Genomic DNA, 17,754 nt, shown 5'->3' on the forward strand with positions numbered 1-17,754 from the left:
CCTCTTTGGATTCTGGCTTCCTGTTGGGCCAGCCCCTTTATTTTGCTGAGAAGAAGTGCAGGGCAATTTTGATTATGTTTGGATTTTTTGAGCACCGCCTCTTTAGGCCAAACAAATCTTTCTTTCTTTCATTTAAAAAATTTTTTTAAGTATAGTTGATTCACAATGTTGTGTTGATTTCTGCTGTACAGCAAAGTGACAGTTATACATATATATATTATTTTCATATACATTCTTTCATATTCATATATATATTTCTTACATATTCTTTTCATATATATATTCTTTTTCATATTCTTTTCCATTATGGTTTATCACAAGATATTAAATATAGTTGCCCTGTGCTATACAGTAGAACCTTGTTGTTTATCCATACTATATGAATAGTTTGCTAATCCCAAACTCCCAGTCCAACCCTCCCCTCCCCTCCCTCCCCCTTGGCAACCACCAGTCTGGTCTCTATGTCTGCAAACACATCTTTCTTGATCCTTCAGTACCTTCTTTCCAAATAGCCCCTAAACTAATTCTTTGTCCTTATTTTTTCTAAAGAAAGGTCTATATTTGCTTATTTGCTAAAGTTTAATAATTTTCATTTCCTTCTCTCTGTAAAATGTTTAATTTAGTCAAAAGCATTCTGTGTGCTTGTGAGGGAGAGACTCTTTCAAGCATTCAGTGAAACTGTCCCTTCATCTTAGGATGCAAGTTTATGGAGAAAAGACAGCTGGCCAGGACATACTGTTCAAACTATTGTATTCAGGGGTCCCAGGGGCTGCTGCTTTGAATTAATTTTCCCTTCCTGTCTTAGTCTGCCTTAGTTTTGCTAAAAGAAGTTGGTGTTTGAGTGGATACCTGAGCTCTTTTTTATTTTGTTTTGTCTGAAGGTTTTATTGCATGTAAAACACCAGATTTAGAGGTGGCATTTGCACTTGGAGAAGGAAAAAAACATTTGTCACCGTAGGTGATCACTGATGGCAGAGTACCAAATGTAAGCCGCTCCTGATTTTCAGGGAGGAGGAGTAATACTTTCTTACTTTCTCCCCTGTGCAAAATCCCATCTCAGTTAAAAGGTAAGACATTTAGAGTGACCTGTATGAGGATAGATAGCCTGCCAGGGGGCCCGTGACGATGGTGTCATCACCATAAATCTGAGAGATGCTGGCGGAGGTGACTGTCACCCTCCGGCAGCTTCTCCTGGATCTGTGTGCTGCTGCTGGGCTGCTGGGAGGTCCTTGCCACCTGTATAACAGGGACATTCCTCTCAGTGGATTTGACTATCCATTGTGTCTGGATCACCTTACCTCTTTGCCATTTGACCCCAACTGGGGCCTTCAAGCAGGGCTGTGACTTTCTTACTTGTCCTTCTGTCTTGAGTGATTAGAGCAGGGGCGTGGCGCAATGGTTGGCATATATGCTGAGTTTTGAATGATGGCTTTCCAGGGATTAGAGGCAAAGTAAAGAACCAAGCCCATCAAAAATCCTCGGGCCATTGGGATTAACCTTTCTAATTTTTGATACATGATGCTTCAGCTTTTGAGGCAGAAGTATCCTGAAAATCTATATAGCACTGACATGATTAAAAACATGTCGACTGAATCGTGTTTCCACAGAGGCCTGAAAGGGCAGCCCTTTCAGTGTGGTGGGCGGTGGCCGGGGATAGGGTAGGGAGGGGAGGATTAATAGGGGCTGTTCCCATCCATCCTGGTGGGCCCAGCAAGATCCCAAACCAGCCCGACTGACTCCAGAACACTGCCTCACTTTCCTGAAGCTCCTTCATCCTCTCTTGGGGATCTGCACAGTGCACACAGGCCTTGGGAAATAAAAATCCCACGCCAGCCACCCCGTTAACCATTCAGCCTGTCCTAAACCCACACTCACTGCCTAGTTTCACTTTGGTGACTCAGCAGTGGCATCCCACACATCCTGTCCTCCGGGGAACGCTGACTGCCGCTTGATTTCTAGGCGATCACACTCTCTGGTTCTCCTTCCACATCACTGGCCTCTCTTTGTCAGGTCCCTTGGTGGCTTCCCCATCATCTCCTGAATCTTAGACTATATATCCTCTTCTGCTCCTTCTCTTGGTGATTTCTGTCATTTCCAGTGCTTTCAATATCTTTGAAATATGATGACTTCACATTTATAACTCCAGTCTGGACCTCTTCGACATGCATTTGCCCACTCAGCATCTCCTCTGGGACATCCTGGATGTCTTAAAGCCAGCAGGTCCGAAGTGGATCACCTGGTCTTTCCTCCCAAACTGTTTGTACCGGTGTCGTCCCTGATCTCAGTCGATGGCTGCCCCACTTTTCCAGCTGCTCAGACCAGAAACACATTCATTGAGATATATTCTAAATATATTCAGAATCTGACCATCTCCTCTCTCACCACCTCCACCACTCCAAGCCTGGTCCAAGTCACCATGATCTTCCAGCTGGATTATTCTTTCAGCTTTCACATGGCCCCTGCACTCCATTAGCAATATAGCACAGGGTGATACTGGTAACATGTAACTCACATGATGTCACTCCCCTGTTTGTGACCCTCCCATGGGTCCCCATCTCTCTCAGTAGAAGCCAACGTCCTCTTTTAGTGTCTCTGGGGGCCCTACCATCTGTGACCTCGTTTCTGCACCAGTCCCACTGGCTCTTTTCTGTTGCCCTGAAACACCAGGATGCTCCCAGATCAGAAGCTTTGCCCTGGCCTCTCCCTCTCACATGCTCTTCTCCCAGGCATCCGCCTGGCTCCCTCTTTGCCCTCCTTCATCTCTGTGCTCCTGCGTCTACTTCTCAGACAAGGTCTGGCCGAACACATGATTCAGAATTGCAGCCTTCCCCTGGCCGGCCTCCTATATTTTGGCATTCTGTATCCCTTCTCCTCTGCTCCATTTTTTCCCATTGTACTTAATATTTTTAACATACTTTGTAATTTATTTATTTATTATGTCTAGTCTCTGAATCCCTCCACTAGAAAAGAAGCTCTATGAAGGCAGGAAATGTTAATTTGTTCACTAGGGAATCTCGATTACTGGCACATGCATGACAGATGCTCAATAAATATTTGTTTAAATAGCTAATTAATGGATCTGGACCACGATCCTAAGTTGGGAGGAAGAGAAGAGAAGATGCATTTGATGGTTGAGTCAGGATCAAAAATTATTTCAACTTACCAGACTCATAGGCCAAATTAGCACCATAAAGGCACATGTAAATCCCTGTAGTCAAAGCTAAAAGCCAACTCTATAGACAAAAGATGAGGAGCATACCATGGGAAAACCTAAAGGTTATACTGACTGTGGTTTCAAAATCAAATAGCAGGGACATGTTTTTGAAGCAAAGGCTAATGGGCATATTAATAGATGTATAGTACACAGATCATGGTGGATATTCGTTTTACTCTAATCTTTGCTGTTCAAACAGCAGTGAGAGAACTGGGTTCACCTCTGGGCCTTATGCCTAAAGAGATTTAGATAACATGATGCCCGTGTGGAAAAGAGCCACCTCAGGTGGCGGCATCTCATGGGAGAAATGTTCATAGTATCTGGCCATTCTTTTCAGCAGGAAAAACTCAGGGGAGACCTCAATAGTTTCTTTTGCTATTTAACAAGCCATTCTATGGAAGAGGGAACATTCTATATTACTTCAATTGGCAGAACTGAGAGCGGTAGGAAGAAGACATATTTCAGATAAGGATAAGGAAGACACGCAAATTGGTGAGAGGTATCCAGGTATGAAGCGGCAGCTTCTGGAGGCAGTGAGCTTCCCATCCCTGGGAACGCAGCAGGGCGGGGCAGGGAATACTTGAGAGGGGGATTCAGGACTGCATCAACTCAGGTCCTCCACGAAGCAGACACCAAGATGGGATCGGATGGGATCAGATTTACTAGGGAAATGGGGTGGAGGCCAGAGGAGGCTGGGAGAGCTATCAGACCACAATGAAGGTCTGATCCTTCTGAAGGAGAGAGAGAAGGAAGGAGGATTGAGTGGGAAGAGTCTTAGACTGCCACGAGTTACAGGGAAGTGTTGGGATATCCAGTGGGGAGTATTTGAGCAGAAGTTGCCCATCAGAAGGGTCAGGAATGGACCTGCCTTAGCATCCCCGCCATCCTCAGTCATTGGCTGGGAGCAGCATGTGGGAAGTGGGCTCCATGTGGATGCAGTGATGGATCGCAGAACGCAGCAGCTGGGCTCATTAGGCAATTATGTTCCCAGGAGTAGGAGCTCTGAGGGGCGCATTTTCACGGCCATGATGAGGTCTCTAATGGGAACTGGGCAAGGTCCCAGGCAGACACTCCAATTCTAAGGGCTCATCACAGCACCTCTTACTCTGCTCTCCTTATGGCTCCCCTAGACTGAACATCTTCACAGCTCTGCGTCTCCACCCCGGCCCAGGGGCTTCACGCAGCAGGTTCTCACGGAGAGTCCGGGGATCATGGAGAATGAGGAGCCGCCTGTGACCCGGTAGCCGTGCTCTGTAATTTCAGGTCTTGGAGGGGAATCTGTTAACTTAAATCCAGGATAGTAAATGTCACTCAGCCATGGTCCCCAGAGAAAGCCTTGTAAAGTTGAGTTCGTGTGAGGAAGCGACCTTCATCACTGCAGAAGTGCCAGGACTAAATGGAACAGCCCCTGAGTAGAGCACAGACTGCAGCCTCATCCATCACCCGCCTCTTCTCCTAGACAGACAAACCTCATTTATTATCTCCAGACTGTTTTCATTTTACTTACACAGTGTGAAAAATGTTGAATTGGGAAATAAATAATATTCTTTTTAAAGAGAGATTTCAGAAGCACTTCACAGATTTTGGAACTATTATTCTGTTTCCAACTGTTTGGTTTGTGTATCATTTCTTCATTTATATTTGTGAGCTCTCAACAGCAAATGTCCTCATTTGGAAAGCTCTGACAGAAGTCTACAAGAACTCTGTTTTTGGTCTGTGTTCATGTCTTCTTGAGAGATGCCTCCTCTCTTCCTTTTGAAATGCAGCAAAATCTTCCATGCAGTCTCAGAAGGAGATGTCTGCTAGAATGTTCCTTTCCACTGCACAGCAATTCTGTACTGACCAGCTCGACTCTCTCGCTGTCAGGCCTTGCCTCCGATCCTCTTCTCTGTGATGGCTCAGCCCATTCCTGCAAGACTGAGGTTCCTTCAACACCATCTGCTCAAAGACATTCCATTGCGCCTCTCGTCTCACTGCCTGAAGCCTGGACTTGTCCTGCTGGTCACACCCTCCATGCCTGTCTCCAACTTTCCCAGCCCACACTGTTTTCCTGTGATTTCTCCAGCCATCTCTTGTTTTGGTCAAACCTTTTTTCTTCCTGTCCACTCTGGTCCCTGCCCTCACACATGTTCTCCTGTCCTAAATTGTCACCTTTTCTCTCCTTTGGTACCCAAACTCCATTTGTTCTGCAAAACCCACAGGAAGTTCTGTAGATCCAGCTTAGTTGATGAGAAATGTCCAATGACATTTCTCTGCCTCTTTGTCTCTGAAAGACAGCACTTCTCTTATAATCGAGGGTCTGTTCATCTGCCCTGTCTCTTCCTCTCTCTGCAGCCCCTTCCACTGTCCCCATCATGCACCAGGTCAGTGCCACCATGAGGAGCATCACCTTGTCATGGCCGCAGCCGGAGCAGCCCAATGGCATCATCCTGGACTATGAGATCCGGTACTATGAGAAGGTGAGCCAGCCCTGCCTGCAGGCTTGCAAGACCCAGGGCCAGCCGCTTTTCCATGGGTGGTGGTCAGCTGAGGTCCCAGGGAGACAGGCTGGAGGGAGTCCTGAGTGGGGGAGGAATCTGGTGACGCAGGTCAGAGGCTCCCTGAGAGTGCTCCCAGCTCTGCCCCAGCAAAGGCCTCCAAAGCCCAGGCACTTTCTGTACCAACTCAAGAGAGAACCTTCCAACCCCACTGTCTGCACCACTCACTGGGCTGTCATGGATGGGCAGGACCAATCCCATTCTCCCAGTCACATGCTTGCTATACTAATGCAGATGCTACACACCCACCAGGTGTCCCTTGAACTTTCTGAAGATTCTGTGGTTTTGAAAACTAGTCTTTTTCTTTTTCTTTTTCTTTTATGGCCGTGCCACACGGCTTGCAGGATCTTAGTTCCCCAACCAGGGATTGAACCCGGGCCCACGACAGTGAAAGCACAGAGTCCTAACCAATGTACCGCCAGGAAATTACCTAAACTGGTGTTTTTCAAAGTTTTTGATCATACACCTCCAATATCAGATTGTTTATTTATAAATTATATTCATATACTACTGTGCTGAGCTATGTATGGAGGTTTAAAATATTTAAATGGAAATGTAAAAGGATAGATAGAAATTAATCGAAATAGAAATTTGTATGTTATTTCCCTTGACTGCTCTCTCACAGCTGCTGCTGGGGGCTACAGCAGGGCATGCCCTGCCAAGAAGAGGGAAATGGTGCCCTGTGGAGTTGACCCCTGGCCTATCTGTGGGGGAAGCAGGGCTTTCCTTCCACCATGGTGAACTATAGCATTTGAAAAATACCAGGAAACTATAGTGCTTTCTATACTGACCCAACACAATATTTTTGCAAATACCAGATTTATTCCTTTATTTGTTCAGCAAGTATTTATTGAGTGCCTGCTATGTGGCAGGTACTATTCTAAGATACATTAGTGATCAAAACAAGGATTCCTGCCCTCAAGAAGCTTACTTTCCAATAAAAAGAGAGAGACAATGAATAATGAATATAACAAATAAGGATATCATACAGTGTGTTAGAAAATGAGTATAAATTGGGAGGGAAGCAGATCAAGGTAAATGGGGTCAGGAGGGTCAGGTTTGGGGGAGGAGTAGGTTGCAGAAATAAATAGAATGGTAAAGGTGGGCCTCTTGGAGAAGGTAAGTTCTAAGTAAAGACCTGCAGGAGACAAGGGTGTTGTGAAGCAGTCATCTGGGGGATAGAGAGCCTGTGCAAAGGCCCTGAGGTGAGCTCATGACTGTTGGTTCAAGGAGCAGGAAGGAGACCGGCATGACTGGAGTCATACGAGCAATGGGAAAATAGTAGTCAGGGGAGAGGTAATCAGAGGAGGTGCTCATGTTAGGCCTTAAGAACTTGAGCTTTTCCACTGAATAAGATGGGAATCCATAGCAGGGTTTGGTGCAGAGGAGAAACAAAGTCTGACTTACATTTTAAAAGGATCATTCAGGCTTTTCCATTGAAAATAGACCTGTTAGATTACAATCATCTAAGACAAGGATGATGGTGGCTTGAATCAAAGCGGAAGCAGATGGCTGATGACACAAAGTTGATTTCCAGGTGTGTAAACTAAAGACAAACCAACGGGATTTCCAACAGGTTGGGTTTTGGATGTGGGAGGGTTTGGGCCTGAGTCACTAGAAAAATGGAAACACCAGTGGCTGTGAAGATGATCACTGTAGGCAGAGCATGTCTGGGGTGAGGGAAGGGACCAAAGTTCAGCTCCATGTCTAAAATGCCCCTGAGATAGCCAAGTGGAGATGCGGAGCAGGCAGCTAGATGTGCACATCTGGAGTTCAGGGGAGAGGACGGGCTGGAGATGACCATTTGGAAGTTGCCAGTGTGTGGATGGTATGGGTGGGATCATCCAGTGCGTCAGTGGGGATAAGAAGAGGAACAGAGATGAAGACCTGCAGCCTCCAGCATGGAGGCAGTGTTGAAGGTGGAGCATGGCTGCACTGGGAAGGGAGCCCTGGATTCCAGGTCTGCCCATAACTGACAGACACACAGCCATGGTCCCATTACTGAACCACTTACTCTAGGTCAGTTTTCACACTTGTAAAATGACACCAATTTACCTCCCTGAAAGCAGAAGCTCTGATGGATCACCAGTCTAGCCTGCAAGGAGGTGTGCCCTTCAGCCATTACAGCCGAACTTGCAAGCAAGGTGAGGGTTAGGCGGCTTTCTACTCATTTAGAGGAAACTGGGTTTTGTAGACAGTTGATTCTGATAATTCAGGGAATTGGGGGTAATTCAAATGATCTGGATTCATAAGCAACCATTATATCTATTCAACTTTGAATTGGGGACCCTTATTTGCTAGATATTTTTTATCATTTAGTAAAGTAAATGTTGGACCAATCCAAAAACGTTTTGGACCTATCTGGACCTATTGATTACATGACCTCGTTTCATCACCAAAGTTGACCTAGACCAAGTTCAAGTTGACCTAGACCTAGTTCTATTGACCAAAAGTCCAGTAGAATATTATGCTTGGCCATATATGGTGTGATGTCAGAGTCACCAGTAAGGTCCCACCCAGCCCCCCTTCCCACACACACATGAACTTGAGCCTTATGGCTCATCTCAGATAAATAATAATACTTTCTCCCTAGTGTGCCCCTGTTGGGTGTCAGAGGCTTTCTAAACATCATCTCCTCTCCCCTTTCACAACCCAGTGTAGTAAATCTTAGTATCGTTGTTTTGGATAAAAGAAACAAATGCACAAAGAAGTTGAAAAAACCAAAACCAAGTTGCTCAGGTCACACAGCTCGAAAGGGAGTCTATAGCCTGGGTTCTTTGTTCTGCAGCCCGTGGCAGTGCTGGGAAGGGGCTGGACGCATGGGAAACCACCGGCCCTTCTCCTCACCTGCCATGCCAAGGGCAGTCACCCTGGGACGGGGGTGAAAGGCGCAGAACCGAAACCATGAGGTTCATGCCTGTGTCCCCTGGATCCTCGTTCCCCAGCCCACACCTGAGTCTTCCATGGTCTTTCCCTGTACAAACTGTAGTTGACCTCAACTTCTCCCTAGACAAACTGTAGTTGACCCCAACTTCTGACGCTATGAAGGAAGATTATTCTCCCATCTTAGGCCCTGTCCCTACTTCTCAGTACTTTATACCAATTATTAATAGAACACATGCACAGTAGCTCAAGGCCTGAGGGGGCTTCCACACCTCGGTGAAGGATGTCATTGTCCCAGAAGATAGAATGCTTTTTTTTAGGAACGCAGAAGACTCTTCACCTAAGCACTGGTTGCCATTTGGTAAATTATGATAGAACTCTTCCTCACTTATAAAGTGCTTGACTATAAAATACATTACATGCCTTGACCATTTCTAATATGTCTAAAGAAAGGACATTACCTTGTGAGGGTATTTTGAAATAATAACCACAATGATAATAATTCATCATGTATTGAGTGCCTATTATAGGCCAAATATATTACTTCTGATCCTTAAAAGAAATAAAAGAAAGATACTTGAAAGCCAGGTATAACCAATTTATGGATGATAGAACTAAGTCACAGAAAGGTCAAATGACTTACCCATGACCTCACAGGTCACAGCTAGAGAACCACAGAACTAGAACTATAGGTATTTTTACTATATTTCAGTATATTTCTGAGCTCAGTGTAGGACTGGATGCAGTTGTGCTGATGCTGAGGATCTGAAAATTAGCATGGCCCCCTGAAATAAGAGATTGTGTCTTAATTTTCAATCCAAATGCTTGTAACCAGAATGGTTTCCCTCCCTGCTCCACAAGGCTGTGGAATCCTGGTCTTAAGAAGATGCAAACACAAGTAGAACTCAGCCCAGTAGATGTCCTGGATTCAGTCCAAAGAAACAGAACTCATCATTCCTCCATCCTGCGCTACTTCTTCTAAACCAGAAATCAGCACCATTTTTCTGTGAGGACCAGGTAGTAAATATTTTAGGCTTGTGGGCCATAGAGTCTCTACCCCGACTACTCAACTCTGCCTTTGTAGCAGGAAAGCAGCCATGGGCAATAGATGTCAATAGATGGGCATGGCTGGGATCCAATAAAACTTTATTTACAAAAACAGGTAGCTGGCCATAGACTGTAGTTTTCCAAGCCCAGGTCTCCTGTTCCATATCACACTCTTGTTTGTGCTTGGTACACCTTTCAATTTCAGCGCTGTGAGTAGAATCAATGAGGCTTTCATCTCCTGCAACAGCTCATTAATAGAGAGCTCAGATGCCATCGAGCTGATGACACTTCCAGGGTCTCTCCCATGTTCATCTCCTTCCCCATGTTAATATGTTTCCATTCATCATTCCCTCTTGTTTACTGTCTTGTAGCACTTTTCACTCCTGGCATCAGCGCTTGTAGGCAAACCAAGGGAAGAGCATCTACAGCTGCTCTTGGCTGTCTTAATGATTAAGTGTTTAGACCTGTACTCGCCCTTCATATTAACTGTCTAGGTGAGAAGGGGCTGCTTTAGGCCTTGGGAATTTCTACCCTTCAAATTTAGGATCATTTTCTCACAGGAACTCTTTCAGACTCTGGCAATGTCTTGTGCTCCATCGATGGGTTAAAATGACTGGTCCAAAGTGTGCTGTTTATTCATTCATTTAGCACTGAGGTGTTGGGCACTCAGGCAGGGCAAGCCCTGTGCTATGCATTGGGGATGGAGAAAGAAGATGTGGTCTCTGCCCTCAACAGCTGCAGCCTCTGTCTCCCATACACTTATGAAATCAGTCATAAGCAACCAAAAAAAAAAAAAAAAAAAGAAAAACAACAACAAAAAGCAACCCTGCTCTTCACTCTCACTTGTTTGCCTGAGGCTGATTAATGGTTCTGAGAGAACAAGGACTGATACTCATTTTAATCATTGAACTTCTTGAAGGATGCATAGACGATAAAGTGATTATGGGTTAATGTCTCGTCCTCACAATCCAAATGCCAATATACCAGAACACATTTCTCAGTAAAAGAGCTGCCCAGCCAATGCTTCAATTATTTCAAGCGGTGCACACTTGCATCTGATTCCAGTAAAACCAGAGAATTCAGGCAGCCACCTGGATTTTGTAGCAACGGGATTTCGTCCTACTTCGTAAGGTAGACTATGATTTTCATAGTTTCAGATCTACAGTGTGTCAAGAGAGTAATGACCAACATTCTAGATGGCATCCCTTCTAGAGTGGACGACCTTCTTCCTGCTGAATCCCTGATTGGTGGGGGCTGGGTTGGGGAGGGGGGACATCCACCTACCTTTTAAGTAGATCAAATGATGGACATGTGGTCCCTCCCCAGGCCGTCTCTCCCAGAGGCCAATGGATATCACCTCACTTAGTGTGAGCGTGGGCCTCTTTGTAACGTTCAAGTGTCTCTTTGCTCTGGCCTCTAACCTGGAGTCACCTACAACTGCTCCCAAGCCACTCATCACCACCCCCACGCCACTTACGCTCCAGAGATGCCCACTCACTTGTAGGCTCCTGAAGTCCTTTAGGCCTCACCTTTCCATGTTTTATCCTGTTCTCAGGGAATATTCTATTCAGTTCTTACTCTCTTCACTCATCCATGGGGCTAATTTCTTTCCTCTTCCATGACTCACTCATGTCACCCTTTCTCGGAGCCCCTCTCAACTGCCTTGTCACTCTAGGCTGGGGGAACCCCTGAGCTGCCCTCTGCCAAGTCACTCACTCAGCACTGCTGTCATCTTCTGTTTGCTTTTGGCCCCACCCCACACGATGTCGCATACCCGAGGGCAGGGAACATGCCTTGGTACCTGCAGCCCTTGTATAGTGCCCAGCACATGGTAGAGTGTCATCAGTATGACCGCCTAGCCAAATGAATGAATGATTACACATCCAGTCATCTCTGCCTCTGCAAAGTAGACTTTTTCATATTTTAAGACCATGGTAATTTCTTATCATGGGGCTGTATTCTTTTGTCCTGGTTCAACTCCCCATGTTTCTTCTGTCCTTTGACTAAGGATGTGGCTTACAGACCTCTGGTCATCAGCTTTCCTCTCATTTGTCACCATGCCTCTTGGACTGCTGTGCCTAGAACTCGTCACAGTGCCCTAGATCTGTACGTGGGACTTGGGACCTCCTTCTCGGTGACCCAAGATCTTCATTTTCACTAATGTTGCCATTTTGCTCTAAGATTCATGGTGCAAAATAGGGGCAGACCCAGACTCCAAACTTCTGTGCCTGCACACTGGAGGGTAACCCACCATCTCCACAATGCTCACGTGGAAATAATTAGAGACCAGGAATGGTGTTCACGAAAGTGCTGAGGGTGAGGTGGAAGGATGAAGGGCAGCAGTGAAGAGAGTCCATGGGCTGCAATAGTGAGGGGTGCTTTCCTAGGAGAGGAGGCCTTGAGGGGTGTAGGTGTAAGGAAACTGGAGACTGCAGAGGAGGCCTGGAGAGAGGCATTTCAAACTGGGAAAACAGCCTAAGCGAAGGCCTGTGGTACCTGGAGGGGAAGCAAGCTGGCGACTTAGGGGAATGTGAGAGATTGGAATTGACTTTGTTATGAAAGACCCGTGGACTGAGATTGAGGAGTTTTGTCTTTATCTGATAATAGCTTTAGGGAGTCAGAGATCTTTTTTACAAATGAAGTTTAGTTTGGGTAGGGAGGGAGTGGCAGAAAAGATGGGAGGCTGCAAAAGTCCAGGTGCAAACCATATATTACACAAGATCAGCAGCAAGGAGAGCAAAAGCAAGGACCCTTTAAGGGCACTCACGGTGGATGGGAGGGTCAGAAGGAAGAGACCCAAGCAAGGTCTGTGCATGCCAGAGGACACACGTGTGCAGGTAACAGGGACTGCAGAGGGCAGGGCAGAAGGTGCTGGAGGCAGTGACACACAGGAGGGTGGGGCTGACCCCCTGGATAGTGGGAGAGGTGAGGACACAGGCCCTGCTCTCCAGGAGAAGGGGCATGTCCTCCCTCGATGCTGGTGGAGAGGAACTCAGACTATGGGGACCCAGACGGACACACACCAAAGCGAAGGCAGAAGCAGGTAGTCCAGAACGGCCTCAAGTTTTCAGCGGAGTGAGCGGACACAAAGCCATTTGTCTAAGGACTTGAGGGCCCTTAAGGAGTGATCTAGAATAGCCATTGTGCAGAGTGACCGAGAAGATCTTGAGTGAGGAGAGGAAAGACCAGGACTCAGCAGAAGCAACACAGAGAGAGGCAGGTAGGGTGTGAACGTGACCCTGTTCGCTTCTGCTGAGGTCAGAGATCAGAGTGGGTTTGCAAATCTGGATGTGCTTTGTGATTCTGTCTCTGAACCCCAGAGGAGAAGGAGTAGAAAATGACTGTGTCCCCCTTGCCAGTCCGTGAGCGCTCAGCCATTCGTTCAGACCCCTCTCTTCAGAGCACACCACCACATGGTCCAGAGCTGATTTGACATTCTTTAGATCCAGACCAGTCTGTCCCTGTTTCGAGGGATGGCTTGGGGCTGGGAACAACTTCTAGCAGGTCTGCAGGACCAAGAACTGAGGGGCCCGCATGCTTAGGAGCAGGCTGCCCACCTCTTCCCCTTGCTCTTTTGCAGGAACACAACGAGTTCAACTCCTCCATGGCCAGGAGCCAGACCAACACCGCGCGGATCGATGGCCTGCGGCCCGGCATGGTGTACGTGGTCCAGGTGCGCGCCCGCACCGTGGCCGGCTACGGCAAGTTCAGCGGCAAGATGTGCTTCCAGACTCTGACGGATGGTAAGAGGCAGGCCGGTGACCTGGGCACAGGGCAGGCCGCTGGAGGAGAGAAGAGCCCCCCTGCAAGGCTGTACTCGCAGCCAAACTGCCAACTGCTAACTGGATTCCAGTGGAATTCCCAAGGAAGTGTTTGTCCCCGGTAGGGCCGTGTAGACGCCTCGATTCACTAGGCAGGGCATCTGTCTGAAGTCTGGCCCATTTTTCAATATCTAGTGGATTTGCCTTGGAAAGGTCTATGTACCCCGCATGCGCAGAGGCCCCCACGTGTTGGCCTGCGTTTGCACAGCAGTGAGACGCACACAGAACTCAAGAATATGCCTCTGCTGGTGCCTGTGTTGTTTCACCCTCACTCCCACTTCACTCCTCTGTTCTGGCGGCTGGGAGCTGAACATGCAGCCTCATTGCATGAGCCGAGGACTCCAGAAAGAAAACAGAGGGACACAATTTGGGGAGTGGCTGTGCCACGTGTCTCAGAATATTTGAGGCAGCTTCATGTGTGACCCTCAGTAGGTCCTGCTGAGGCGTCTCCAGAGAGCATGGCCACTGGTTTCCGAAATATCCCCAAGGCCACACAATCTGTCACCAAAAATACTTCCACCTTTGAGCTTTATTAGTTCTCTGTTTTAACAATCTCCCCCAGTCCTCTGAGACCTCCTCATTTAATTGTTATGAAAATCCAATTCCCTGTAACCTCAGCCTTGTGTATGGGTGTCTGTCTCTACCTTAGCCACTTACCGTAGTGTATGTATTCATCTACCTATCTACTATCTATCCACCTATCTGTCTATATTTATTCATTCATTGCTGAGCTGTGTCCTGATAGTTTCCCAGGTGTCACTCTATTCCCAGCGTCACAAATTGAAAGCCTTTAATTTTTCCTTTATTACTTAAATTATATAGAAAACACTCTGCCCTTACATAACATTTTATTTTAGGCCAGCACTCTCTGATGAGGCCCTTAAGAGGGCTTGAGGTTTTCTACTGACCCATATTATATTTTGAAACAATTTGAAAAGTCGTCAGAAAGATTTAAAAATCAAATGATTTTATATAAAAATTATAATATCCATTTTCTTACGAAAAATTGTAAGAGAAGCCAATGCTGGTGGGCATCCTAGTGTGAGGACTCTGCCTTGAGCTGGGGGCTTGCCCCCCACTTCCCATTGATCTGTACCTGGATGCTTTGATGTGAGCTGTCTGGCCTTTGTAGGATGAGAGTTTGCAGCCAGCTCTGAGTTTATTTTAGATGAGTTTTGGTTCATATTTTGAGGATGGTGAGTTAGGGTAGAAAGGTGAGCCAGTTTATCCAGATGAGTAATACTGCTGGTATGAAAGAACACAGGCTGTCTTCGGTTCCTTAAGGATTCTGTTCCCCTCTTTGCACCTCACTTACCATCTAGATTTATGGGCACTTTGGCATCAGGAGGTACACAGGATTAAAAGCCCAAACTCAGAATGCTCTGAGTACTGGTCTCTTGGCAGTTCTGCTAGACAAATCAAGAAGTAACAAATTTCTCCCAAGAAGGCTATTCCTTTTACATTTGGCAGTTAAGTTTTGTAAACCCAACTGAGGTTGGATGTAGGAGAGTTCTGGTAAGTGGCCAAATTCGAGAGTATTTATCTTAATGACTGAGGTTCACACATCGGTAGTAATTATGTTCACTGAGGCTTCAGGCCTCCCTGCAGCACAAAGGTGAGTCTGAAGGTTGTCAGTGATAGGGTCATTGGGGCGGGCAGGACCTGTGGGATACCGCCCAGGGTCAGTGACCATGCTTTGGGCAGGTGACCTCCATGTGGGGCAGAGCCGCTGTGGTCCTGGCTGCTCTTAGCTACAACCTGCTAACTTTTGACTTGGTCGCCTCATTTTTTTTTTTTAAACCCATTTATACAGCAGGGTATCTACATGTTTACCAAGTATTCTGGGTGATTCTTATGCACCCCAGTGTTTGAGAACCATCCTTCAACTCTGTGGGTGGAGAAGGAGACTTCTAAACCCAAGGATATTGGTTCTCGAAGCTTCTGACTCTCTAGAAATTAGTTGGAAAAGGTGAAGGTCACATGGCTTAGAAATTTTTAAATTAACATGAATTTTATTTTATTTTATTTTTTGCCAAATTTTTTTTTTAAAACACACATATTACAAAAAGCTCGCAGCAGAGGGAAACTGAAACTCTACCTTCAGCCTTTTAAATTGATTTCTAGAGAGTGGGAGGCTTCAAGAACAACTTCCTTGTCTTTTGAAATCTCATCCTCCACACACAGAGTTGAAGCATGGTTCCCAAACATCAGGGTTCCTAAGAACCACCTGGAGTGCTTGGTAAACACGCAGATACCCTGCCTTTCACTCATAGGTTCTGATTCAGTAGGTCTGAGGGGCCTGGAAATAGGTCTAACAGTCGGGCTTGGGTGATTCTGATGCAGGACATGGGAACCTCACTTCAACAGGAATTATTATTAGGGGAGCCAGATAAAATACAGGATGGTCAGTTAAATGTTGTGAATTTCAGATAAACAACAAATAATTTAGTCTAAGTATATCCCATGCAATATTTGGGTCATACTTAGACTAAAACATTATTTGTTGTTTACCTGAAATTCACATTTAACCGGCCAGCCCATACTTTTATTCACTATATCCGGCTACCCTACTTGTAATAGCACATACTTAGCTTGACCTCCGTCTGCTTCAGTCCCGAACATTCGATAATGGCTCCTTGACACCAAGTGAGAGAATAACCACAATAATAATAATAACCCATGGGGCCAAGTGGTTTATATGGATTAAGGAAAAGAGAATTCGTATTAAGGGCATCCGTGATAGACCAAACACTGTGAAATATGTCACATGATCTGATTAAAAAATTTATCTTAACAACAGATAAGAAGTCTGAGAGTCAGAGAGACTAAATGCTTTGTCCAAGATCACCAAGCCTCCCCGTGGTAAAGCCAGGGTTTGGGCGAGCTCTGTCTGCCTCTGTGACTGGCGGGCAACCGCTCCCCCATGTGATACAGCCTGGTTCTAACACCAGCAGAAGCCTGGACCCATTCTCTTGAGCATGAGCTTGAGAGTGCTGGGCTATTTCTTGGCATTTCCTTCATCCTCTGCAGCACTGGGTGCAGTGCCTGCTGGCTGCAGATACTCTTAAATCTCTGCTCAGCGAGTCTGTTGACTGGGCTGCATCTCAGCAACTTTGTGTTTTAGAAGGTACTTCAGCAGTGGTTTCCATTCCCCCCATTGGACGTATCCTTAATGTGGCTGACAGACCTTTGAGAGACCTTCCGAATGAGGGCATGTAGATCAGAGTCACCTCTGCTCTGGGACCAGTGTCATCAATTTAGTTCTGAGATCCTCTGTCACTGCTGTTTTGCCTTTATTGTTGACACTGTCATTTGGTTTTCGTTGTTTTTGTTTATTTGTGACTTAAAGATTACTCTTGGTTTGGGTCAGGCTTACAGCTCTGAAGCATAGAACCTATCTTATCTATCTATCTATCTATCTATCTATCTATCTATCTATCTATCTATCTGTCTAATGTCTTTGTTGTCATCACTGAGTACCAGCCCTATGCAAAGGGCATACAGGAAACTTCTAATGCCTCTTTCTCACCTAGACGATTACAAGTCTGAGCTGCGTGAGCAGCTGCCCCTGATCGCTGGCTCGGCGGCGGCTGGGGTCGTGTTCGTCGTGTCCTTGGTGGCCATCTCCATCGTCTGCAGCAGGTAGGCCCCCCGCTCCTGCTCCCACCTGCTCTCCTTAGACGCAGGAAGCCCTGCTTGTGGACCCCTCCCACGTCATGCAGACTGGACAGGGCCTGACCATTCAGGGACGCACCATCAAACTCACCACACTCATCATCCCATCTCCGTCCACAGGCAGCCTAGAATTCTCCAGATTATTTATTTCCTCTGTGCCTGGGATAAAATTCTCTGTAAGAGCTGGGCAAGGCTCTGAGCATTCGTCCTCAAACCTCATTTTAGCCAAGACGTCTAGCCCACCTACACACAACGGTTTTCCTGGAGCGACAGTTACAAAATTTCACTTGACCCACTGGAGCACCACGCCCTGTGCCGCAGCCCGTCCTCTGGCTACAGAGCTAGGGCCCTCACGCAGGGCGCAGTGGGGCAGGAGGGGAGCCGGGGAGGAAACGAGGAGCTCCGTGTCTGCAGGAGGGCAGGCCCTGAAGGCCTTGTGAATTTTCAATACTGTTGCTGCTGCCTTGGGTGGTTAGCCCAGATTCAGCTGGCCCCTCCCGAGAAGTTCTGCAGTGCGGCCAGAGTGCTAATAGGCGTCATCCAGAGCCTCTGCACCAAGCTCTGATGGAGACGCACA

The 17,754-nt window shown here is 46.6% G+C and overlaps 1 protein-coding gene across 2 annotated transcripts in view; it reads left to right on the top strand.

The window, feature by feature from the left end:
- The window catches only part of EPHB1 (EPH receptor B1), a 430,653-nt gene that overhangs the window by 333,492 nt on the left and 79,407 nt on the right, over positions 1 to 17,754 (top strand). For both annotated transcript variants that reach the window (XM_082460821.1, XM_082460820.1), the window contains 3 exons: positions 5,549 to 5,673; positions 13,262 to 13,424; positions 17,036 to 17,144. In XM_082460821.1, the coding sequence (XP_082316947.1) occupies positions 5,549 to 5,673; positions 13,262 to 13,424; positions 17,036 to 17,144 (397 nt within the window). The remainder of the gene's footprint in view (positions 1 to 5,548; positions 5,674 to 13,261; positions 13,425 to 17,035; positions 17,145 to 17,754) is intronic.

Source organism: Balaenoptera physalus, assembly GCF_965194825.1.
Source record: "Balaenoptera physalus genome assembly, chromosome: 4".
NCBI classification, from domain to species: domain Eukaryota; kingdom Metazoa; phylum Chordata; class Mammalia; order Artiodactyla; family Balaenopteridae; genus Balaenoptera; species Balaenoptera physalus.